Below are 25,894 nucleotides of genomic sequence, written 5' to 3' on the forward strand. Positions count from 1 at the left end.
AGGAATCCTCCAACCACAAGGGATGAACTCGGGTTTCACCAGTTTCCTCATTTCCCCTCCCCCCACCTTGTCTCAGTCAAATCCATCGAATTCAGCACCGCCTTCCTAACCTGCAATCTTCTTCCCGACCTCTCCGCCCCCACCCCAGTCTGACCTATCACCCTCACCTTGACCTCTTTCCACCTATCACATTTCCGACACCCCTCCCCCAAGTCCCTCCTCCCTATCTTTTATCTTAGCCTGCTGGACCAACTTTCCTCATTCCTGAAGAAGGACTAATGCCCGAAACGTCGATTCTCCTGTTCCCTAGATGCTGCCTGACCTGCTGTGCTTTTCCAGCAACACATTTCCATCTCTGATCTCCAGCATCTGCAGACCTCACTTTCTCCTTTGTATTTAATAGCCCAACTTTTTCTAAGTTACTATGTATTTAAGTTCAGTGGAATCTCTTAAATTCTCTAATTAGATGGAAGGGTCCATGCATGGAGAAATTGCCCTTAGGAATCCTCAATTTTTCTGGTAACTCCTTTGGAGCCTGCTAACCTAAAGAAATACCATTTTGAAAATAATTTTGAAAAGAAAAAGAAATGATGCACTTCGCAAGTTAAATGGAATCATTAATTCCTACTTGCTCAAAACAAATTTCCCTCTTCATTTTCAGATCATTTAAACAAAACAGAAATATCGGTGCTTGTCAGTTCTCATTTGAACAGATAATTAAATAGGATCAGCCAAATAATTTAAAAGACTGTTGCTGAGATCAAAGACAAGCTTATTGTTTTTATCAAGTGTTAACATTGTGCAAGAGCATTCACGTCTGTCTGGAACTTTTATCATTATATATTCAAAGTTATCCCAACCTAAGAGGAGATTAACTGAACTGGGCTCTTTATAACCACATTTCCAATTATAATAAAATATTTTAACATGTAATTTTCAATGCTGCCAAAACAGTAAAACCACAAGTTTCTTCCAAGTTATTGCTGATATACCATTCACTTTATTCCATCACAAATTTGCCTTTCCATTTCTAATCACAATCTCTGTCTTTACTGAGATTAATAAGCAACAAAATATTGAGAAGACAATAATCAACAATGTGTATTTCAAAGAACTAACAGTAACATTACTCAAGTTCTGTTCTTTCAGACTTTGACTAAGCAACCAGCAGATCTATTTACTGAAGTTTTCTACTGCTATGAATGGCAAACGTATAGTCAGTGTTATTTTTACTGTCATTACTTTTACTTATGATATTTAATTTGTCAATAACAGAAAGTTCTAAATCTCTAATTATCCACACACTGCAATGGATATGAATCAGGCCCAGAAGAAATTGAGCCTTAGGAATTACTTCCATTCAATTGCTGAACTACTGATGCTTCAAGCGGTTTACAGCCAAGGAATATCTGATCTTTGAGCTGCTATACCATTAATGGTGATCCACAGATAGATCTTCACAGGCACAGAGTGTTGCCAGCAGCACTTGTCAAAGCAGTGATGTGGAGTGACGTCAGGGAATAGATTGGAGGCAGTGAGGAGAGACGTCCATGTGATGTTTAGTGGAGGAGATAGACAATAAATACTGGCCTTGCCAGCACTGTACACATCCCATGAATGAATGAATGAATCAAAAGCTTAAAGACAGTTGACAGAGGAGGCTTTTAACCAACTACACATATCCAGAAGATGAAAGGCAATGTCCAACCAACTGTGTCCAATTTCCTTCTTTTAAAGGAATTAATCAACATTACATTGACATCTTTATGTGAATCCATTCCACTTACCTATTAAGTTGTGTGAAAGCAAATTTTCATTTTGTTTTTACCTTCAGCTACATTTGAGTTTACTTCTTCATTCAAAGTTCAAACTAAATAAACATTATCTTTACCTTTTGGTATTTTAAAGATTGGGATCATCTCCCTTCTTAGGCTTCTCCAATGAAAACACATTAAAATCTGTATCTATTCATACTTTAGCATCTGTCCAGAACCCTGTTGAATGCATCAATGTCTCTTTGAAGTAACGGTATCCAAAGTACACAATGTTCTAATCAAAAGAGTTTGACATGCATCCCAGATCTCAATTAGTCCCATTGATAAAAGCTTTACAATCACTAAGTATTTATATATTTCATCCAATGATGTACATTTCTGTAAATCTTTGACATAAGAATTCATTCACTACTCCTTAGCCCTTCATGTAATTCAGATCCTTTTGAATGTTATCAATAAATCTGTTAACACCTGACTTCATAACTTGGTACCATCAAAAAATGTAATAATAGCACAGAAAATATTAACATTCATATCGTCTATAGATAATGTAAACTGTAGGGAATTTTCCCTACATAGCTATGCTAGATATCAGACCTTGTTCATTTGTCATCACCTTTTGCTTACTATAGTAAAGACAATTTTCAAACCAGATTCTCTGCCAGAGAATTTCTAGAGGCCTGGCACTTCAACCACAACACCATAAACAAACACAAAGATCTAGATGCCATCTATCAACCCCTCAGAAAATGAACAGGAAATGACATCACCACAAACCCCAGGAACCCCATCCAGGAGAAAGATATACATAGAAAGCAGGAGACAACAGCTTCACTTCACTTGGAGGTCGCCACTGATGATGTTACCTAGCCAGGTAAAGCAACGTCTGGATATCAAACCTATAGCTCAGCGAGCAAACCTACACTCTAAACCTCAACCTGAGCTACAAACCTTCACAAACCTTGCACTTCATTAACATTATATTCATTGTTAATTTGCTTCTTCAATCCAAGTCCAAATTAATGTCCCTCGGTAGCCTCTAATAAAACAAGCTTCTCAAATAATTTTAGTAAGGTCACACCAATGAACTGCTTCTAAAAATGCTGATTACATCCTGTAATGTCTATGCAATTTAAACACAGGTAGATGCATCTAAACACAGCTAGAAACCTCTGTGTATTTTTGTTTTTATTAGCATTTATTTAATTTAAATTATAACTATATTTATTTTGATTTTAAAATGTAAAAGCCAGCAATATTTCTTCTACATAGATGTTACTAGAATTCGAACATTTCAACATAACCATGTGAAAGAATATTAGATAAAATATTTTATTTCTGTTTGAATCTTTAAGAAGAATATCTGCCCTTCTAACATTCCTGTCCCACATTATCGCTGCATTGCAATGCAACTTATATTTATCAACATTCCAAATGTTCCACCTAGAAACTTCCACTTACTTATTAGAATTACAAAGCATTTGCCAACTGACCAAAATGTATGGGATGAAATTAAAATATAATGGAGGAAAATAACCAAAATTATAGCATGTGCATAATTAATATTAAAGTATTCTTATAAATTATCCTCTATTCCAAAAAATGAATGAGCATTCAAATCTGATTTGAAATCTGAAGGTCACCGTGGAAATAAAAAGCGTCCAATTAGGAATTGCATATTCCAGCAAGTCCATCAGAATATTGTAATACTTCCCACTAGACTAGCCACCGGTGTCAGAGATAGATTTACATGACAGGATATGGAGATGACTAATAAAATGGAGCAAGTAAACTGTGCTAAGAAAAAATTCATAAAACAGTTGTGTACTCCCTTTCATCCATTGGAAACAGCCAAGTCCTTCCTCCAGTGTGACAGTAAAGCTCTGCATCAGCCTTTTCATTGTCAGCAGTTGATTTTAATATTACTATTTCAGTACTTGTCTCTTTCAAGTGCCCTTGGACCACACTATAGCCAGCACAAGCTTTAACCTTATTAATTGGTCTAATCATCAGCAATATCTACAAGGTTACTCACAATGTTTCCAAACTGTGGAGTCCGTCAAAGCAATTCCTTCCAAGAGACTGAATATTGTTGTTATGGAGGTGCCTGTAGATGACATTTGTACTTTAATTAAAGGCTATTCAAGGAGTAGACTAAATGGTAAACTATAGCATGTTTACCATTCAGTACAATAATAAGCAAACTATAACATTTCTACTAAAAATGCAAAATGAAGATAACATAAGAAAATATAAAACTACTTTTTTAACAAATATTGTAGGTCTTGCATTTTTTTCAATATTATGTTACTCAGTTAGTGTTATGTTACTACTGTCACTAATCATGTTTATCAGATACTGATCAGAATTACCAGTAGAGACAGCTGCTCAATTATAGTAGAATACTTGCAATCAAATCAAGGCCTTGTTTCAAATCCCATCAACTTCAGAGATATGTACGAACATTTGAAAATATCTAGCCGACTATCTTCCCTCACTGACAATCCTGTCTTTATATTTATTGAGAAGTTTAGAGGCAGGGCAAAGACCCATGGTAAAGAACATCACAACAGTTAAGCTAGGTAATGAAGTAGGTTCAAAGCAGTTGAATTTTTCAATCTGTATTTCTTGTCTACAATTTGCTTGAAATAAACCTTTACATTTTAACAGATGTCCAAAGAGTTTGTACAGTTCTGAAGTCTTTTGCAATTAAACTACACAGATGGCCAAAATAATTCCAAATCTACTTGAATGATGGTAAACTCAGTCTTGACCACACAACGAGTGAACTGCCTCTTGCAGTGACAAAGGGATTAGATAAATGCTTTACTGAGATTTAATATAGGACATTGAAAAAATAAGAAAACAATAGAAAAACTATAATAGAATACACAAAAAGTATCTTTCCCCTGAAAGTTTGGATTAAAAACTATTTGTAATTTTTTCAAATAAATGTCAGTTATGTAAGGGAATATAGTCAAGGAAATCTTGCTGCTGGTTTTTGATTAAAGTTTGGTATTTTGCCAGCAGCATGCTGAAACTCCTCATTTTATTGTAGTTAGACATTAAATTCTCTTAAGGTTACAATCCAAAACAAAGCCAATTAACAATGAGTTTAATTTTGGTACCTAAAAGCAGCTAATCTTGCAAGAAACACAATTTAATTATTCATGATTATGTCCTTAGATCACATGGATCAGTGCAGATGGACTTTGTATGAAAGGCAGGAATAAACATTGAGAGCACATCTCTTTGCTTCAGGAAAGAGCAACACCTGCACTCATTGTATCTCCCTTCCATTCCCTCAAAACATTCTCCAAACCTTTGCCTTCAATCCAGCCGAAGGAAACTAACTGGATGGAAAGTGAATTTGACTGATGGAGGGAACAAAAGAGAATTTGAAGTACAATATCATACTAAGTTAGAATGAATGTTAAAGTTAATGTGTGCTGATTCCAAATTGACAGCAATACATTGGACAAACTGAATAATTAAATTATCTGTCTCAATATATGTCTGGGCTAATAGCGCCAGCCATTGTGAGAATTGTGAAATAGTAACTGAATTATCAATCTGCACTGTTGTAAATAAAGTGTTCATCCTTTGAATAGAGCGAGGTTTCATGTCATGATAAGTTGAAAGACCAGATAGCTAAATGAATAAAGCGTTAAGATCATATCACAGCAGGTTAGATTGCTAAGATTTATGAAACTATTATTCATTGTTAAATCTGCAGGAAATGAAATTCTCTATTAAAACAGTTACTGCATTGCATAATTGTCACTAGAGCATTTCCTTTATCAGATTTTGCATTTACAATTTCCCACTTCAATTTGTGATTTAAATTGCCAGTTTAATGGAAAGAGGTTTTGGGAAAACAAAATCACTTTATAGACATTTGGAAATTGCTTGAAAATACCTGAGTCCATTTTGGTAAAATCACCAGAGAAAAACTTGTTTATCATCAATTTGAAATCTCACTTTTTTATTGATAAGTTAAATGGATGAACTAGGAATTCATTACACTGTACAAGCAATTCACAAGTGCATTATGAATCGCTACGGACATTAACTATAAAAGCAATGCACAATATTACATCAGGCCTGCAGAAATTTTAATATCGTTCTCAGTTACACAATGTGTTTTACATGTCAGCACATTAGTGGTAATATTTTGCTTCTAATGAAGCAACACAAGTAAATGTGGATTTTCATTCAGACTGAACAGTCAGTGATGTTTGATAGGTGTTCAGGAGTACAGGAGTTTGCAATGAAAATGGTACATTAAATGGACCTGGCAACAATTTCACAGTAATTAAGAAACAAAACAAAAATTTAACAAAATACTTTTTCAAAATATCAATAAGCTAACCCAGACACTGAATAGCTCCAGTGAATGTGACTCCTAGATTATTTATGTTCAAAAGTTACTTTTTAAACAACTGAGTTATTAAAATATTCTCTTCAATTCATTTCTTTTCCGGATGCATGTATAAAGATTAAGAGAGACCTTTCCTTCTCTGCAGCATGTGAAAAAATATATTATTCTGTCAATTTATTGTTACCTCAGGGCAGGCCTAAGACTGAAAGAATGAAATGTGCTGGCCTTAACTCGGTCACAGCACTTTCACTTCTGACTCAGAGGTTCATACTTTCAAGTCTGTTATGAACAAAGATGAGAGAGAATTAAAACCTCTGTTTCCTTCCTTTTACTGTTTGTTGTAAAGAAAGATGTGGCTGTCTCTTAACCCATGAATATCTAGTCAATTTGAATGACCAGCAGCATGCTTTTTTTAAATGGTTTTAAATAAAAGGGATTATTTATTTGCACAGAAAGTTCTGAAAAAAAATCAGCAAGTCTTGCACAATCTTTGGAGATAGAAACAGCTTTGTGAAATAAAAATCATGTTTAACCAATTTATTGGAGTTCTTTGTCGGAGTAACATGCTTGTGGCTAAAGACGAGTCTGTACACGGATTTCCAGAAGGCTTTGACTTAGTTTGACATAAAATTTTAGGATGAAACATCCATGGTGTAGGGAGTAATCTATTATCATGGATAGAAGATTGGTTTGCTGGCAGAAAACAAAGAGCTTATGCATAAGTGTGCCTTTGATTCGTAGGATGTGCTGCAAAGGTTCTGCAAGGACCTGTACCAAAGTGTCTGCATTTTTCAATTCATATTAATAACTTCCATGAGGGCAGCAAAGGCATGGGGATTAATTTTGCAGATGACACTAAGATATGTTGTAAAGTATATTGTGTGGAAGGCGGATGGATAGGTTGAGCAAGTGAGCAAAAACCTGACAGGTGATGTATAATGAAAGGGAAACTTGAAACATTCAGTTTGGGAGAAAGAATATAGAAGCAGAGTATTCTTAAGTGGAGAACAACTTCAGAATTCCAAGGTGTTGAGGGATAGAAGTGTTCTAGCACGAGTCACAACAAGTTTTCAAGAAATTAATCAAAGCTATCCGTTATTAGCTTTGAGGAATTTAACACAAAAGTGAAGCTATCATGCTGTGGTTACATAGGGCGTTGGTAAGGCCACATTGTGGATATTGTGAGCTGTTTTGGTTTCCTTGTTTAGGAAAGGATGTAAATCTTTGAAACTGGTTCAGAGATGTTTACTAGATTGATTACTGATATGCACATTTTCTCTTACGATGAAAAGTTAGACAAACTTTCCTTGGTTCCAATAGAGTTCATAAGAGCGAGGGGTAATCTGATTGAAGTTTATAAGATTCTGAATGGACTTGTCAAGGTAGATGTGGGAAATGTGGAATAGGTGTTTCCTTTTGTCAGGGAGTACAGAACTGGGGTGAGGTGGGGGGTGCCACTGTTTTAAAAACAGGATCACCCTTTTGGAACAGAGATAGGATGATTATTTTTCTTTCAGAGCTATTTTGTGATTTTTGAATTCTTTGCATCAGAAAGTGGTGGAGCTAGCGGGGGTGGGGTGGCGTGGTCACTAAATAATTTCAAGATGAAGGTAAATAGATTTTATTAGGCTGGGGAATAAAAGGTTATCAGGCATAGATGTGAATGTAGAATTCAGAACACAAATAAATCATCTATAATCGTATTGAAAGGCAGAGCATGTGAAGGGCTGAATAGCTGAATTTGGCTCTTAATTGACTTGACACATGCTGCGAAAAAGGAGCCACTTTGTCTTTTGGTGAGGACCTTCTGGATAGGTCTCCATTAGGCTCAGAGATGTCACAAAGGAGGAACCTTCTTCTTTCCTTTCTGTAGCTGGAGTAGTCCGGTTAGGTGGGCTTCAAACCTGACTGTGGCCTCCTCCATCATGAGTTGACCACTTCAGGGCCTCAATTCTTCAGGTAGAGGGTGGCCACTCAGTGACTCAACCACCAGACACAATGTTATGGTGTAATTGAGGGAGGGCTGGTAGGTGCCAGAGAGGGTGAACATCCTGCTCACCCACTCCACTTGACCTAGCCTTGGGAAGGCATAAAATTCTGTCTGACGAGAACTATGGCAGCCAATTTGCACAGCATAACAATCTACAAACAATATTGAGATTAATAATCAGTTCATCTTTTTCAGGAATGTTGTCTGAGGGATAAATGTTGACCAGGACAAGTGAGTTGTTGATCTTCTTCAGATTATGTCATGGAGTCTCTCATTTCCACAAGCCCATTTCAACCCCCAGTGCAGTTTCCCTACCCAAGTCCATCATCAAACAGGTTTGTGCTGTAGTCTCCAACATTACCCCTTTCAGAACCATCAACCTACACAAGAGAAGAGCAGCCTTCGGAATGACAACTTTAACAATATTCATGTTGACCAGTCGGTGAGGCACCAAATGTCAGTTAGATCCCCTGAGAAAAAGTGAAAACATGTCTGATCTGATTCAAACAACTGCAATTGGATTGTGACTTACAATATAATTATTACCATAATTTCAAAAATAAACAGAAGTCAAGAGGAAGAAAATTGTGATGAACCAATTTTTAAAAAAAGACTGCCTTCACCAAAGCTAATTACCATCTAATGCAAAGCTGAAACGCTGTGAATATTGGAAATAATAACCATAGAAAATGCAAGAAATACTCGGGGTCAGGCAGCACCTGTCAAGAGAGAAATAACATTAGTATTTCAGATCTGAGACTCGGTCATCAATTTAGAATGCTAACTCTGTTTCTTCTCTCCAGAGGTGCTACCAGATCTCCTCAGTACTTCCAGTTCTTTTGTGTTTTCATTTCACCATTTGTGGCTGTTTTGTTCATAAGATAAAATGCAATACTCACAATACCACCAGGCTGGATAAGTTGACAAATGCATAATCAGGGATATGTGCGATTTTGTTGAGAGCTAGAGTCATTGCCTGAAGAGACGGCAAGTTGTTGAGAGCTTGAACAGGAATTTGAGTCAATGCATTATCATCAAGCCAAAGATGCCGCAGGGAGTGCAATCCTTCAAAGCTGTTGTGAGGAATGTCTGAAATCAGATTTGCATCCAGACGCCTGTAAAAACAATCAAGTCTAAATTACTTACAAAATATACCTTCAAGAAACATAACTAGTTAAGAGTAAAATAATTAATATCTTTCAAATGTACATGTCAATCATATGCTTTTGTATAACTATGAGCAGGCTGTTGAGGGAAAAAGTTAGAATTGAGCTCTTCACAAATAAATTATGGAAATCTAGAATTGTTGAGACTAGGTCAATTAAAAATCTAAAAAACTGAAATTGCTAGATGATTGTGAGACAAGGCTATCAGAGGTTCTGAAATCAAGACATGGATAGAGTTAAGATACAGATCAGGCATGATATAACTGAGTGACAGTTCAGACTTAAGGAACAGATTAGGCCACCCTTGCTTCTAAGTTTCTTACAATCATAGTAAAATTAATTGTAATTGTTAACCAAAACCCGACACGAGGAACAGTGCAATAGTGCACTCTGTAGGTTGATAAAACCGCAGATTTGGGATGAAAAAGGATAAAGTTTGCTCTCATTACACTATTTTAATTATTCATTCCAAATTTATGCATCATTACAATTAAAGGGCAGGTCCATAAAATAAGAATCTACAATTAGTGATTTAGTTTTAACTCCTGAATAAAATGAGAGAGAAGTCAGTGGGAAGTGACATTGGGCAACTACTCCCTACTGCCAGGAATCTACAGGAGTTGTCCCCAGCACAAAATAACTACTCCAGGAATGGAATCCTAGTTGCAACTGGATGCATTGGTAGATCAAAGGCTTCCAAGTGGGGTCTCGTAAAACATGAGCAGGCTCAAAACAACCAGTAAAAGATTTCCTTGATGGAATCTTAGTAGTGATGTGTTAATATTCACTCAGAGAGTGCAAATTGCTTTGGCAACTTGCACTTTGACACATATTACATCTGGAGTTATGGATGGTGATGGTGGAGGCACCAACATTCTTTCCATCACATAGTTGATCAGGAATCTCTTACCATTTCCCAGTGGTGTGAACTTAAAGGCTTGCAGGTTGATACCCAACCTGCTTGGCTGTGTTGCTGGCTGTGCACTTTCTTTAGGATATCCATGTCTTAGGAAGGGACTTGAACCCAGAGTTTTGGGCTGAAAGACATTACCCATTCTCCTCAATAGAAAATTATTCAGGGAGTTAGGCAGGAAGTTAAAAGGTGGCACGTAACTGAGACTCGGACAAAGTCATGCCCACCCACTGCTGCTCATGTGAAGGTTCACTATGTATTCCTGTCCAAGAGTTTAGGCTGACAAATGTAAATAAATGAATCACTTATGGCCCTGGCACCTGTTCCTACTAGGTTTGAACTACAACTTAAACTATAATTGCTCCCTCACCAAGGCATCAGGTTAAATATCAGATCAATCTGCAAAGTCATTGCCACAGTATATATACATGCTTACAGTAGAACTGTCAAAACCTTTGCAGCCTGATACTTAATCCAGAAGTTGGCCAGATGAGGCAGAGATCCAGAGGTTGGGCAGATGAGGCAGAGGAAGAGTAAATCCCTTGCTCCATTTCCACAGTCTTCTGCATCATCATCAGGTGTGGCAAGTTAAAATTAATTCCAACAATTTTGGTAAAGATATGATTTATAACTGGAAGGCATGATTCATTTTAAAAATATTTAATTTATTGCTTGCACAAACACATTTGTTAAGGGTTACACCTATATAATAAACAAACATAGCCATTATCTGAGCACACCTAAAAAACCGTATGTGTATATACTGATTCCCATTGCCAATGAGATTTCCTGTAGCCACAAATTGAGTCTTTTAATCATAGTGATACCTGAGGTGATAAGAAGATTTAACTCCTGTGGACTGGCTGCTGACAGAAATGGCAAAAACAAAATTGATTCAGACTAGCATTTACATCAAATTACTGTCAAAATAATTTGTTTTTGTGAATGAATAATACTCTTGGATACACTGATGCAAATGTCAAGTAACAAGGCCAACAACTTTTAGCGGAATGACTTTTTCAGTGTGATCACATAAGATTCATCCAATTTCAAATAACCAGGTTTTTTAAAAAATCTCTTCTTTATTCTCATTTCCCCTGTCTCTCACTTTCTAGTCTGGGGAGTAAATTGACAGCTGGTTTAATCACATTTATTACATGTCTAAAAATAAATATTTTGAGTAAAATCTTTTAGGGGCCTTACTGATATTGGCTGTGGTGAGATGTCCAGCCAGATCTGGTGACAAATGTGACAAAACTCATCTCAATATCAAGATCATCTCACTCCATCTTTTAAATATTTTCAAATCAACCTATTCACAGATGATAGGACCCAGCTCCAGAACACTTAAATCTTAAACCCATGTCTCTTGGTATAGAGGATCCTCCTACTAAAGCCCTTGCCACATCTTTTAATGCTTTTCACACGTAGCATAACAAAATTCTTGCGGGACAGTGGTGAGATGCCAATTGATGACCATTAGTGTTTTTAACTGCCTTGTTAATAGCCCAACTCACCTCATTAATATCAGACTTCCAGCTGATCAAACTCACTAAAAAAGCTAGATATCTGGAAGGAGACAAAAAAAAACTGCAGTTGCTGGAATCCAAAGTAGACAAACAGGAGGTTGAAAGAACACAGCAACTCTGGCTTACAGGCTCCTGTTTGTCAACTTTAGATGTCTGGAAGACCTCAAAGAAATGAGAGCAAGCCCCTAGTGGATTCAGCTCATCGCTTGCTCTCAACAACCTGCATGTCAGAAACCGGGCATCAAAATCTCAGGGAATGCTTCACTGGCAACGGCCACAAACATCCCACATCCACATGCCTTGTCATTTGACATGTGCCAGCCTCTGAGAACCCTCATGGCACATCTCCAGCCTGCCTACTGGATGCTCCTTCAATTCAATGCTTCATCAGCAACTATAATTGTAATGCTGCAGTAAAGACAATGAGTGCTCAGATACAAACTCTCAGCTCATAGATCGGACCAAGCTGCATCTCCAGGCTCTTTATTCACTCTCAGAGCACTCCCTCCCTCTGAGTCTACCTGGTTACCCACAGCATACCTTTCTTGAATTGCATTGCCATCTTGCACTTTTGCCCCTCAATCTGAGATACCAGACTAATTTTACTTCTGTCTGGCCATGCTTTTTAGCACAAGCACACAACCAGGAAGCTTGTCATATTTGTCAGCAGACCTCAGTCAAGTTAAGGTGGATAGCCTTCAGCCAAACTCCAGTGCAGTAAGTCAAGGGCAACATCCAATACCCCAAAAGTGGGGCAACAATTTCCTCATATCAATCATGTCTGGACAAATGTAAGGAACCATGCAGGGCAGCTTTTTGAATTGCCTTTTAAAGATGGCAAAGGAGATGGGATATCAATGACTATCTTTTGACTAGTGAGTTGTTTAGGGAACAACTAAGATGTTGTAGAAATCAGACATGAGAGATGCCATAGAAGCATAGTAGGTAATTAATGAGGTGAGTTTGGTAAGACAAGGTAAGAAAACTCACTAGGCCACACAGTGAGTAACCCTTCTAAAATTTTGACACAACTCTGACTTAGCCAAAAAAATCATAAGATTCAATCCAAAGTAACTTACATTTGCATTTGTTGGAAAAAGAACAGGTAGTGCATGCTTCTGCAGCAGCTGCTTAAATAATCCTATGTAAATAGTGACTGAAAGTAAAGAATAGGCTCATCTACTTCTTTCACTATCCGCCTCAGCTTGACACACTTCCTAAATTTAAAATGAAGTCAAAAGGAATTTATTTAAAGTTTTTGTTGAAACCTACCCAAATTCAATCAGACAAAGTGTACTGTAGAACCTTTACTTATATAAATATTCTGAAAGTTGGCAATTAGTTTTTATTCCATGTAATTATCTCAAACATTTATTTTTTCCAACATAGGCACAATGTAGCTGCGGTGGATACCATCCCTAAGATGCAGTGCAAAAAAGAAAATTGTGAAGAGCTCTTCATGAGCAACTCCCAAACCTTTGTCATTTAAAAGATCAAGGATAACTCGTGCAATGAAACAACACCAGCACTCTGTCACACACTATCCAAAATGGAAATGTCTCATCTTTCCTGTCTTGTCACTGGATCAAAATCCTAGCATGCCCTTCTCAGTGGGACTAAAGAGGTACTTTCACTACTGGCACTGTGACAATTCTTGAAAATCATTTAGGATGGGCAATAAATGTTGACAACAAAAACACACCTCCTGCCTTCCCAAAGCCTCTCCACCATCTACAAGGTACCAGTCAGGAATGTGAAATGGAATATTCTCAATTTGCTGAGATGAGTGCAGTGTCACAGAACTCAAGAAGTTCATCTTTATTCATGGTATCTATTCATCACTCTTTATATTAACAGTATACAATGGCAGTAATGTGCAGCCATGGCAAAATACACTGCAGCAACTTGCCAAGGCTCTTTTGATAGTACCTATTAATCCTCTTTCTGAAAGATCAAGGCAACATGGGAACACCATCATCTGAAAATTTCCCTCTAACCAACATACCACGGTCAACTTGGAACTACATTTGCATTCCTTCAAAATGGTGACTCAATACCACGTCCTCAAAGCCAATTAGGGAGGGGCAAAGAATGTAGCACATTCAAATCCCTTGAACAAGTGAAATGGAAACAAGAATAATTTTCTACCAGTAACTTCTGAGAACGGGCAGACTCTGTCAGTTATGAGGTATTCAAACAACTACCTCAGAAATAATTGTTTATTTCAGCAAAGATTTCCATTGGATTGAAAACTGGAGAACATTAAGATGCATTATATAATCAGTTTAATGCACACAAATAATTGCTTTATGGAGCTTGTGGGATATTTCAGCAGTTGTATGCAAATGTCTTATGTAAATAGTGATTGGGTAGGTAAATAATTAAACAGATAAATTCTCTATCTGTCCCAGCTTGATGCACGTTCTAAATTATAAACAAAACTGTAAGGTTTTATTTCAAAGTTTAGTTTAAAGCTTACTCAAATTCAGTCTTGCAGACAAAATAGCGCAATCCCAACTTTACCTAAAAATAAGCTGGCCTTACGTTTTATGCTTACAACCACAGGAACATGAGAATAGGAATAGGCCATTCGTGCATTACAGCATGCTCCAACATTCAATGAGATCATGCCTAATCTGGTTCTAGTCAGGCTTTTAGTCCTGTCTGCAGCCTTTATCCATAACAAAACTGTCTCACTCAACCATGAATAAATTTTAAGGCCTCCCCTTTGCTGTTTTAAGATCTAGATTTTTAGATGAGAAATTGGATTAGAATAGAAGGTTATTTAATGACCAGCAGGATAAGATAGCTGAAGGGTCTCTTTCCATGATGTAAAACTCTATGACCTTCTGGGAAAGACAATTGCACACTCTAATGACCCTCTAAGAGAGAGAAAAAAATCTTCAACTTAAAAGTGAGGAAAACATGACACTGATATTGTTCGATGCTGAACATTAACATTCTACCCTTTGGGCTACACTATATGGAACTGGAAAATTACACACAGATCACATGATCTGTCTTTAGATACAAAAGTACAGTTTCAAGTTAAAATACACGAGATGAAAGCTAAACTTTTGTTGAAGGTGTGATCACAAAATAAAATGCCACTTTCGTTTGATGTAATCATGTCTTTGTTTGTCAAAAAATCCCTTTTGAAACTATATTTTTATCCTTGCAATTATTTTAAGAATTAGAAATTTTGCAAAGATTTTCTTCAGGAAGTCTTTTCCTAAGTGAATCAATTGGTCTTCTTTCCTTTCTTTTTATTGACAAGTTCTTCTGAGTAGTCATTTAGGGTTGATTGTCCTAATAAGTAGTTTCAATAGTTTCTCAATGACTTTCCTTACCTCTCCAGCTCTGATCTGCTTCTGCTTGACTCTTAACCAATGAACAACATGTGAGGTTGAAAGACTGATGACAACAACACAAGTTTGAAAGATGAAGACGCAACTCAACAGAAAAATGAGCATGGATGTAAGAATTAGGAAATATAATAAATAATCACCTTTGCATTCTAAATGCTTCTCAACAAATATTGTCTCTCCCTTCTTCAGTCTTTTGCCCAAAGGCAGACCCTTAGTGATTATTCATTGAACTATGGCAAAATGCTATCTTTTAATGAAAATTAGGATGAGGAGGCAGGCCCCAAGTCTAATTCAGCTGGAATGGTGGTTGGCTCTGATCAAATCCACACCCTGCCTTCTAGCTAACTGGCCTTCCTCAAACCTTGTACTTTGCAAAAATGCTTGTTTTTAAAAAAGAGAAAGGAAACCATCACCTTCCATTTTTGGATCTCTTTTTCAACCTGTAAGTTAACAAGCAATTCATCAATCTCAACTTGACCTGGATATCCACAGGAAATATTTTAAAAGAATGAACCTGGATAATAATTAAACATTTTGGACTGACCAGGTGCAATGGCACAGGACTTTGGCAGGCCTGTTAAGTTGCTATTAGTTAGTGAGACCTGTGCACTGTGGGTTGGCAGCAGTGGGACAACACATAGCCTAACAAGAGCGACTAAACAGTTAGCAGATTACTTCCAGGAGCACCCACCCCAAACAGCTGTAAACAAGCGTGTCTACGGATTACATTCTCAGCAAGGTAGATTCAGCTTGATCACTAAACTGATGGTGAGAACTTCAGATATCAATATTCTGATTGGTTTGTAAATTTGGTTAGGATAAAACCAGCACATTATTCATGAAAAACATTGGTAAAATTACAAAACATTACCATTTGGCTTTCAAAAGCTATGTTTGCTTCATCATGCTCATCAGATGCCCTGTCAGAACAATCACCTGAAGGTGCACTGTTTCTGTGGACTGTTCAACTTCAACTTAATTTATATACTTTTGCATTCTACTAATCACTGATTTCAAACACAACCAGCTCTTCAAAGCTAGTTTATGCTATTTTTGAAACCATAAATGACTTTGCTCCCTTTGCAAATGTTCTTATCTGCCACCTCCCCAATTTCTTCCAATACAAAATTGGTTGCTCATATGCGCTCGTATCCCAAACATTACATCCCACTCATATTAAAAAGTCATTAGCTAGTGGTTTCCAACATTCTAAATTCAAAGCTTTTCTTTAGTTTACAAATCCCTCATGGGCATGCCTAGCTCCCAATGTCACACTCCAATCCAGACATTATGGCCTCCATCCACATGCATTTCAGTTTGGCAATCATTACTTGACCATCAGCTTTCAATCATGAAGGTTGAATCCTTTGAAACTTGCAATAAACAAACCTCTTCATCAAAATAGTTATCCTTTGTTGCAAATATCTAATTCATGCTTCATGTTAATAATTTAGCAGTTAAGAAGATGAATGTTGGCATGATAAAGTAATTAACAAACTGGGTTTCAAAGACTGACAGTTTCTCAAAAATAACAGTTTGAAAGGTGATCCATATGCGTTTACTAGAGTAAAAGTAGGACAGAGAGGGTGGCATGGTGGCTTATTGATTAGTATTGCTGCCTCACAACGCCAGAGACCTGGGTTTGATTCCAGCCTCAGGTGACTGTGTGGAGTTTACACATTCTCCCTGTGTCTGCGTGGGTTTCCTTTGGGTGCTCCAGTTTCCTCCCACAGTCCAAAGATGTGCAGGTTAGGGTGGATTGGCCATGCTAAATTGCCCAGTGTTCAGGAATGTGTTGGTTAGGTGCATTAGTCAGGGGGTAAATGTTGGGGAATGGATTTTGGTGCGATACCCTTTGAAGGGTCTGTGTGGACTTGTTTCCAAACTGCAGGGATTCTATGAGGACAGCATCAGTAATTACTTTGGAAATCTTGTGTTCAGTTCATGTATCGATACGTGAAAACAAAAATCTTTTGTATAATCAATTCAGAATTCAAGTAAGAAACACCTTGCTGCCATTTTGATTCAGTGGGCTTGAATCTAGTTTATTGTATCTGCCATTAACAAAGAACAAAATGCAGTAAGTAGTTTTCTTAATTCGTGAATCTTAACTATATAGCTAGTGATATTTTGAAAGGAATCTATCATTATTGTCCAAACTACCCTCCTTTATTTATGTGTTAGGTCCTTTGAATGAGCAAATTAGCAACCCCTGCTGATTACTATTTTAGCTTGATGTTAGTTCAAATGCAGCCTCCATATTCATGACTCTTCCCGTAAATCTGACTTGCTGATGATATTCAGCTTGATACTCATCAATTGGATGGCATGGAAGAAGCTATTGACTGTATTGCAGCAGGACCCTCAAAATCTCAGCAGTCTTTTTGCTTCAGGTATTGGTAAATGGCTCCATGTGGTATAAAAGTTAAACAAGTGCAGACATACACCACCATGCTTTAAACTTCCTTGTGTGTGCATCATTGGGTTGGATCTATATTTCAGAATAGCACTGACATAACAGATTTCTATCACTGCCTTGACATTTGCTAAACATTTGCAATTCTCAATTATATTAAATTTGCTACTATGAAACTTTTACAACCAACTTAATTTGGATTACTGCTTCAAGTCCACTGACCCTAACAAAATGTAAACTCTGCTTTTCCTCCACAGATGCTGCTAAACCGGAGTGTCCACAGCAAATTCTGCTTTTGATTTAAATTTCCAACATCCACAGTTATTTGCTTTATTTATTAACTTGGATAACCCTATTTTTATTCATTCCCAGAAGGACAGTGTCACTGGCTAAGCCAGCATTTATTGCCCATCCCTAATTGCCCAGAGGACAGGTAAGAGTCAACCATATTGCTGTGGTTCTGGACTCACATGTAGGCCAGACCATTTGAGGATGGCAGCTTCCTTTCCTAAAAGATGTTAGTGAGCCAGATAGGTTTTTCCAATATCAGCCATGGATTAATGGTCATCTTAGACTCTTAATTCAAGATTTTTAAAAATTGAATTCAATTTAATTGGCAGGATTCAAACTCCATCCCCAGAACATTATCTGGGTCTCAGGATTAACAGTGCAGCAACAACACCACTGGTACATCACCTCCCCAGTTATATTACACTTAAAAAAGGTCATTACCTACATATGCAAGGAAAGCCAAAGTTAATTGGGTAAATGGTCTGAAATGTATTGCAGTAAACAGACACACAAAACATGTAAGGAAATACATTAGTATAGATAGGTTGGATAATGGACAAAAAGCAGTTGAGAGAAATAAATAGAGCATTTTCAAGTTGACAGGATGTATCTAGCGGAATGCTGAAAGGATCAGTATTGGGGCATTAGCTATTTATAACCTACATCAATGTCTTTGACAACAAGACAGTAAAGCATAGCAGCCGGATGAAAATTCAAGCAATGGATGATATAGACAGGTTACGTAAGAGGAACAACATGGCAGATGCAGTATAACATAAGCATGAGGCTATTCACTTTGGCTGTAAGAATAGAAAATAATATATTTTAAAAGGTATGAAACTTGTAAATTTTAATGTTCAGTGAGACTTGAAACTACCTCGGATTTCTCCTCACTGATGCTGCCAGGTCTGCTGAGATTTTCCAGCAATTTCTGTTTTTGTTTCAGATTTTCAGCATCCACCGTTCTTTCATTTTTTAAATATAAATGACAGAATCCTGATCTAAAGTATTGGAAAGTTTAGTTAATGACTAAAGTTAATGGTTAGTAAGTGTCACAAGTGATTAACCAGGTTCAATGGTTTCTTCAATCTAGCTTCCTCACCTTTACACTACCACTCAAAGCAATTCAGATCAAGATTTGCAATGAGGTAACAAACTCAGCAAAGTCTATTTTGAAAAACTATAAAGAAGATGAGACAGTTAGCACAAAGAAGAATGCAACTATATTAATTAGAAACATTTCTATTTATGACAAAATTGCAATAAATTTATGCAAATTTTATTGCTCTATTACAAATCTTCAAAGAAAGATTAGTAAAGACTTGTTAGAAATAGTAGAAGGTGAGCATATTTCACAAACTATATTTTAAAAATAATTACAGCTGCTTGAATCTTAATGGTTCAATGATGAACATAAAAAGAAAGTTGAAAACAAATTCACGTTTATCAAAGTTTATACTTTTATACATACTTGATGATATTCTCTCTGAAGATCCATATTGTATTACAGAAGTTTTGTACAGTCTGTGCCAAATTTTAAATCACTTAGAAATGCTAACATAACATTAGACTTCCAGTTATTGTATTCAAAGGTGCAAAATAACCTTTTAATGTTGGTTTTAAGGTTCATTAAAATCCAATCTACTCCATAGCTCCTAATGGCTAGATCAGTAAAATGAAAGAAGCTGGAAAGATGCCTAGTTTAGTCTAAGTTGCAGGAAAAAGTGCAATGAAAGTACTTTACTGATATCTTCAAGTCTACACCATTCTGCATATTTTACCCGCCTCCATATGCCTTACTATGAAAAGAGTAAGAAGTTCTTTAACAGGACTGCAAACTATGGATCTCCCTATTTTTAACCCGTACAATCTACTTGCAATTAGAATCTAAATAAATGTGTATTTCTCTGGATACATTAGGCATGAAACAGTCTCCCACATGAACAAATTGAAATGTGGGAATTTTGAAGTTTACACAGGGTGCCCTCTGGGTAGAAGAGTTGAATTTCCACAATAAACAGCCACCTCAGAACAACACTGAGGGATTGATTGTTTCCTAAGCCATCTCTCTGTATTCATTCAGGAGGTGGCATAACATTTTAGTGGTTCATGCTTGATCTGATGCTTTCCCATAATATCACTGATTTATGGTAAGGCTGCTATTGCAGAGGATTTTGGATGCTATTAAGTACAAACTTTTCACTGCTCATCTGCTGCAGGAATTTTGAAACATCAGGAAATTTCCTATAAGTGTTTGTCAAGGCTTCAGGGACACTTGATCAATCTTTGTTCTAAAATTCTCCTGAGAAGTTCAACTAAATAGAGCAAGTGACATGCTATTCCACCTAATTGGATACCTAATAGGAGTTACCAATAGAAAAGGAGAGTTCATGTGCATTAGCATAAGATCTTAAGAAATGGAAATAATAATTGGTCAATCAAGCCTCCTCGATCATTTAGTAATCATGGGGGATCTGATTATTCTCTTAGTTCTACTTTCTTCCTTGCTTCCCAAAATCCTTATTTTTCTTGTTCCACAAAAATCTATCTCTCAACCTTGAAGATATTTCATGATCCCATCTTTGTTGGTCTGTGTAAGAGAATTTCTAGGACTGCCTGAGTGGCTGTGCTTTTTCAGCACCACACTCTCGACTCTGATCTGCAGTCCTCACTTTCTCCTAATGATCCTCTGACAGGAAGAGGATCTTCATCCTGCCCCACTTTTGCTAAATTATGTCCTTGAGTTATAGACTCCTGAAAGAGGAAATCATCCTCTTGACATTTACACTATCAATTCCCACAGAATTTTGTGTTTCAATAAGAGCCCCTCTGATTCTTCCAAACTTCAAACAGTACAGACACAATCTGCTCAGCGTTTCATCCTAAAGCAATCTATTCCCTACATGTATTAGCCTGTTAAACCTTCTCTGAACTGTTTCAATGCAAGTTTGTCTCCCTTCAGTAAGAAGACCAGAACAATACACAGTACTCCAGGTGCAGCCTCATTAATGCCCTTCACAAGTATGACTTCCTTTATTTATTCCACCCTCTCCCCTTTCGATAAAGGGCAAAATTCTATTTTCCTTTCCAATTACTATCTGCATGCAAATACTTTGGAATTCATGAATAAGATCACCCAGAACATTTCTTAATACAGAATTCTACAAATTATCTCTATTGAAATAAAACACTGCTTTTTAAAATCCTTCTTGCCAAATTGGTCAAGTTTTCATTTTCCCACTGTACTCCATCTGCCAAACTTCTGCCCACTCAGACTTTTTGTATCCTCCTCGCAACTTTTTCTCTTCTCTATTTTTGTAGTATTCTGAGATTTGGCTGTAATGCAGTGAGTCTCTTCATCCAAGTAATTAATAAGAGCTATAAATAATTGAGGTTGCAGCACTGATCCTCACGCCACTCTACTAGCTACAGTTTGCCAACATAAAATGACCCATTTATCCTACCTCCATTGAAAATAATCCAACGGGTAATTAATCTAATAAATCACTCTCAACATTACAAGTTCTTAAATACATAGTGACCTTTCATGTGATACCTTAGTGAATGCTTTTTTGGAAATCCAAATACACTACTTCAACTGGTTCTCCTTTATTTACCTTCCTTATTACATTCTCAAAGAACCCTAATAAATTTGTCAAACATGTTTTCATTTTCACCAAACCACATGCACTTTGCCTAATCATGGTATGATTTTCTAAATGCCCTGTTTCCAATGCCTTGGATTGTAATATATTTCGAAAGGCAGGTGCTGAAGTTACTGGCCTATAGATTCTTACTTTCTGTCTCCCCAATTTTTTTAATAGTGGTATGATATTTGCAGGTTTACAATCTCCTGGGACCTTTCCAGTATCTCAGCAATTTTGGAAAATTGCAACCAATGAATCTACCATCTTTGCAGCCATTTGTTTTAATACCCTACAATGTAAGCCATTTGGTTCAAGGGACTTTTGAGCTTTGAGTCCCTTTAGTTTTCCTTGTGCTGTTTGATGGTGAATGTTTTGTTACTTTTTCCCTTATTTACCCTGCTTTAGTACCAGCCTAAAAATTATGTTTATGTCTTCCAATGTGAAGACTGATATAAAGTATGTTCAAGTTTCTGCCACTTCCTTGTTTGCTATTATTAATTTTGCAACTTCACCTTCTTAGGGATCAACACTCACTTTAGTTACTCTTTTTTCCCTTTTAACACACTTGCAGAATCTTTCACCATCTCTTTTTATATTTTATGCTACTTTTCTCTCATACTCTAATTTCCTCATCATTATTTTTAGTCAGGATTTGTTGGTTTGTAAAATCTTCCCAATTCCCTTAGCTACTAGCAATCTTTGCAGCATTGCATAATCTCTTCTTTCAATTTTATACCATTTGTAATTTGCTCAGTTAGCTGTCCTGCTAGGGGTCCCTTGGATCATCAGAAAGGATGGGACATGAACTATATCCATTTTGCAAAAGAGGTAGCCAGGAGGGCAAGGTGGAATCCATTCCCAACACAGGTAAAGACATCATTCTGTCTTTGGACCTCCTGTACCAGGACCTCCTATGTTGTGTCCAGAAAACTGTGCACTATCAGTCCCTGAACTTTGTTGGAACATGCCACTGTGTGTCAGTGAACATCACAAAGCTTCATTAGAAGTGGGCAAATTGAGCCTACATAAAAGGCGGCATGGTGGCACAGTGGTTAGCACTGCTGCCTCACAGTGCCAGAGACCTGGGTTCAATTCCCGCCTCAGGTGACTCTCTGTGTGGAGTTTGCACATTCTCCCCATGTCTGCGTGGGTTTCCTCCGGGTGCTCCAGTTTCCTCCCATAATCCAAAAATGTGCAGGTTAGGTGAATTGGCTGTGCTAAATTACCCGTAGTGTTAGGTGAAGGGGTAAATGTAGGGGAATGGTTCTGGGTGGGTTACGCTTCGGCGGGTCAGTGTGGACTTGTTGGGCCGAAGGGCCTGTTTCCACACTGTTAGTAATCTAATCTATACATCCCAAAAGAGAAAATGCTGGAAAATCTCAGCAGGTCTGGCAGCATTTATAATGAGAGCAAGGAGCTGATGTTTCGAGTCTAACTGACCCTTTGTCAAAGGCTCGAAATGTCAGCTCTTTGCTCTCCTTACAGATGCTGCTAGACCTGCTGAGATTTTCCAGCATTTTCTCTTTGGTTTCAGATTCCAGCATCCGCAGTAATTTGCTTTTATCCTACATATACATATTGCTGTGTCTAAATTGTTTCTGACAAATGCTCAAATGTTCAATTACAGGTGCTTGTTTGTGCCTTCAGTGAAGATAAAATTATGGTATATATCAAATCAGAACAAAATTGCATGTTAAAGGCACATTTTTAAAGTATTTATTTGTTATTAGCCCAACACAAATTCAATGCCTTTTTCACACTTACACCAAAACAAATAGCAAAATTGCTTGCTCAATATTTTATAGTCTAGCTAAACCTAACACTTTGTTTTTCCTGATTTGGCTTCTTCTATACACTTGTCAGTCTTGATGGCATCCCGTGACAATTATGTTTTTTGTTGAAAACAAAATTTACTTTGAAGTGAAAGCACTTTTAGAATATACCAATTCTAATTAAGCTATTATAACTCAGCATTGGTGAAAACAAAACCAGCCCCAGAAGTACACAATAAGAGCATTAGCTTGTTACTTGATATTTTAAAATCGAGTGTTATCCTTTCTTCTTTCGCGGAAAAGTCCAATTTGTCATTTTCTTCCAAAGCATGCCAATTTTGTCTGCTCTGACTGATACCCTGTCAATGCATTTCTGAAACTTTTAAGAAACTCTCCTGTTGTATGGTTAGTTTGTTGTATGGTTAGTTAGTTGTATGGTTTGCTCACCATCACCAACTTCATATTATGAAGACTAAGTTTTTTTAAGACAATCAAATAATCCTGTGCTGTATGAAAATCCTCTGAAAAGTGAAGGACAAAGCCTCCTTCATTGTCAGTAGCAGCAGTGCAACCCTTTTTCCTAATTTTTAAGTACTGGTAAAGTTCAAGAAATTTACTGAGAATAAATTTCTTTTATCCTTTATTCGTTCACAGGATGAGGACTTCACAGGCTAGGCCAGCATTTATACCAATCCTAGAGGCACTTAAGAGTCAACCAAATTGTTGTGATCTAGAGTCACATGTAGGCCAGCCAGGTGAGGATGGCAGTTTCCTTCCCTAAAGGACATTAGTGAATGATAAGATTAGATTCCCTACAGTGTGGAAACAGGCCCTTCGGCCTAATAAGTCCACACCGACCCTCTGAAGAGCAACCCACCCAGACCCATTCCCCTACATTTATCTCTGACTAATGCACCTAACACTATGGGCAATTTAACATGGCCAATTCACATCTTTGGACTGTGGGAGGACACTGGAGCACCCGGAGGAAACCCACGCAGATGCAGGGAGAATGTGCAAACTCCACACAGACAGTTGCCCGAGGCAGGAACTGAACTCAGGTCCCTGGCGCTGTGAGGCATCAGTGCTAACCACTGAGCCACCGTGCCACGCCTACAGACAGGTTTTGCTGACAATTGATTGTAGTCATCACTAGACCCTTACTTCTAGATTCCATACTGAATTCAAATCTCACCATCTTCAATGGCAGGATTTGAACTTAGTTCCCCAGATTAACGGTCCAGCAATAATACCACTAGGCCATCGCTTGTCCAATAACTAGGTGAATACCAAGGACTTTTTTTGGTATGATTCCTTATACACACATTAAGCAATTCTATTTCTTTCAATAGTGTATTTCTTACCACTGAAGACGTTAAGACTAGCTCTTATTTTATTTTCAGATTTCTTAATTTACCTGAAGTAATTTTCTTACCACTGTAAACTTACCTGGCCAACAAAGCAGCACGAGTATATTTTCTTTTGGGTTAATATTCACTCATTTTAAATAATTATGACTGACAGATCACCCACCTGCACAGTAATACGGAATACCATACATTTAATTACGACTTAAATTGTGATAGTAATTGCGACACCCACCATAAAAACAAGCCAGTAAGCAGCATGGCAATTGAAGAATGTGCAATATACATTTTCTAATCCAGAAACTCATCAGTATATCTGTATTTTAGGTTTGTTAGACACTTTTTCATTTTTTGATACTCTTGCAAGCATTTTCTTTTTTTATTGGAAAACCATGGAAGTGCCAATATTGGACCCACAAATGGGTGAAATGTTGTACATAAAACTTTGCTCAGACAAACGTATTCACAAAAGGCAAAGAAGTGAATACCGGGTCTTTATTGATTTGGTTATACCTTTGCATTAAAGGCAGAAGGAGAAACCACTTGTTTGCTTTTAAAATCAATTTGACTTCAGTGGGGGGGGTCAGACAAGCAAAGGGTGAGAAGCCATTTGAAGTTGGCAAAACATTGAATTACTAAATTGGGCCAAGGCCAATTATATCAAAATTAGGCAGGAGCTGGGAAATGTGAATTGGACACAGCTATTTGAAGGGAAGTCCACATTTGAGATGTGGGAGGCTTTCAAAGATAGGTTAACAACAGTGCAGGATAGGCCTGTCCCATCGAAGGCAAAGGATAAGAAGGGCAAGATTTGTGAACCGTGGATGACAGGAAAAATTGTATGACTAGCCAAGAAGAAAAGGGAAGTGTGCATAAGGTCTGGCAGCTAAGAACAGAACAGGCCATGGGGGAATATCGGAAGAGTAGGACAAGTCTTAAACAAGGAATCAAGCGGGCTAAAAGGGGTCATGAAATAGCTTTAGCGAGCAGAATTAAGGAAAATCCCAAAGCATTTTATTCTTATATAAAAAGCAAGCGGGTAACTAAAGAAAGGATTGGTCCACTAAAAGATAATGAAGGAAGGCTGTGTGCCGAACCTGAGAGAATGGGTGAGATTCTGAATGATTACTTTGCATCAGTGTTCATTGAGGAGAGGAACATGATGAATGTTGAGAGTAGAGATAGAAGTTTGATTAGTCTGGATCACGTTGGCATAAGTAGGGAAGATGTGTTGGGTATGCTAGAAGTTATTAAGGTGGACAAATCCCCAGGACCAAAT

The 25,894-nt window shown here is 37.3% G+C and overlaps 1 protein-coding gene across 7 annotated transcripts in view; it reads right to left on the reverse strand.

Annotated features, from left to right (window-relative positions):
• LOC122563226 (leucine-rich repeat-containing G-protein coupled receptor 6) overlaps positions 1-25,894 on the reverse strand; it is a 255,999-nt gene that overhangs the window by 46,247 nt on the left and 183,858 nt on the right. For all 7 annotated transcript variants that reach the window (XM_043716816.1, XM_043716819.1, XM_043716817.1 and 4 more), the window contains 2 exons: positions 9,046-9,261; positions 3,811-3,882 (listed from right to left, as the gene is read on the reverse strand). In XM_043716816.1, the coding sequence (XP_043572751.1) occupies positions 3,811-3,882; positions 9,046-9,261 (288 nt within the window). The remainder of the gene's footprint in view (positions 1-3,810; positions 3,883-9,045; positions 9,262-25,894) is intronic.

Source organism: Chiloscyllium plagiosum, chromosome 26, assembly GCF_004010195.1.
Source record: "Chiloscyllium plagiosum isolate BGI_BamShark_2017 chromosome 26, ASM401019v2, whole genome shotgun sequence".
Classification (NCBI taxonomy): domain Eukaryota; kingdom Metazoa; phylum Chordata; class Chondrichthyes; order Orectolobiformes; family Hemiscylliidae; genus Chiloscyllium; species Chiloscyllium plagiosum.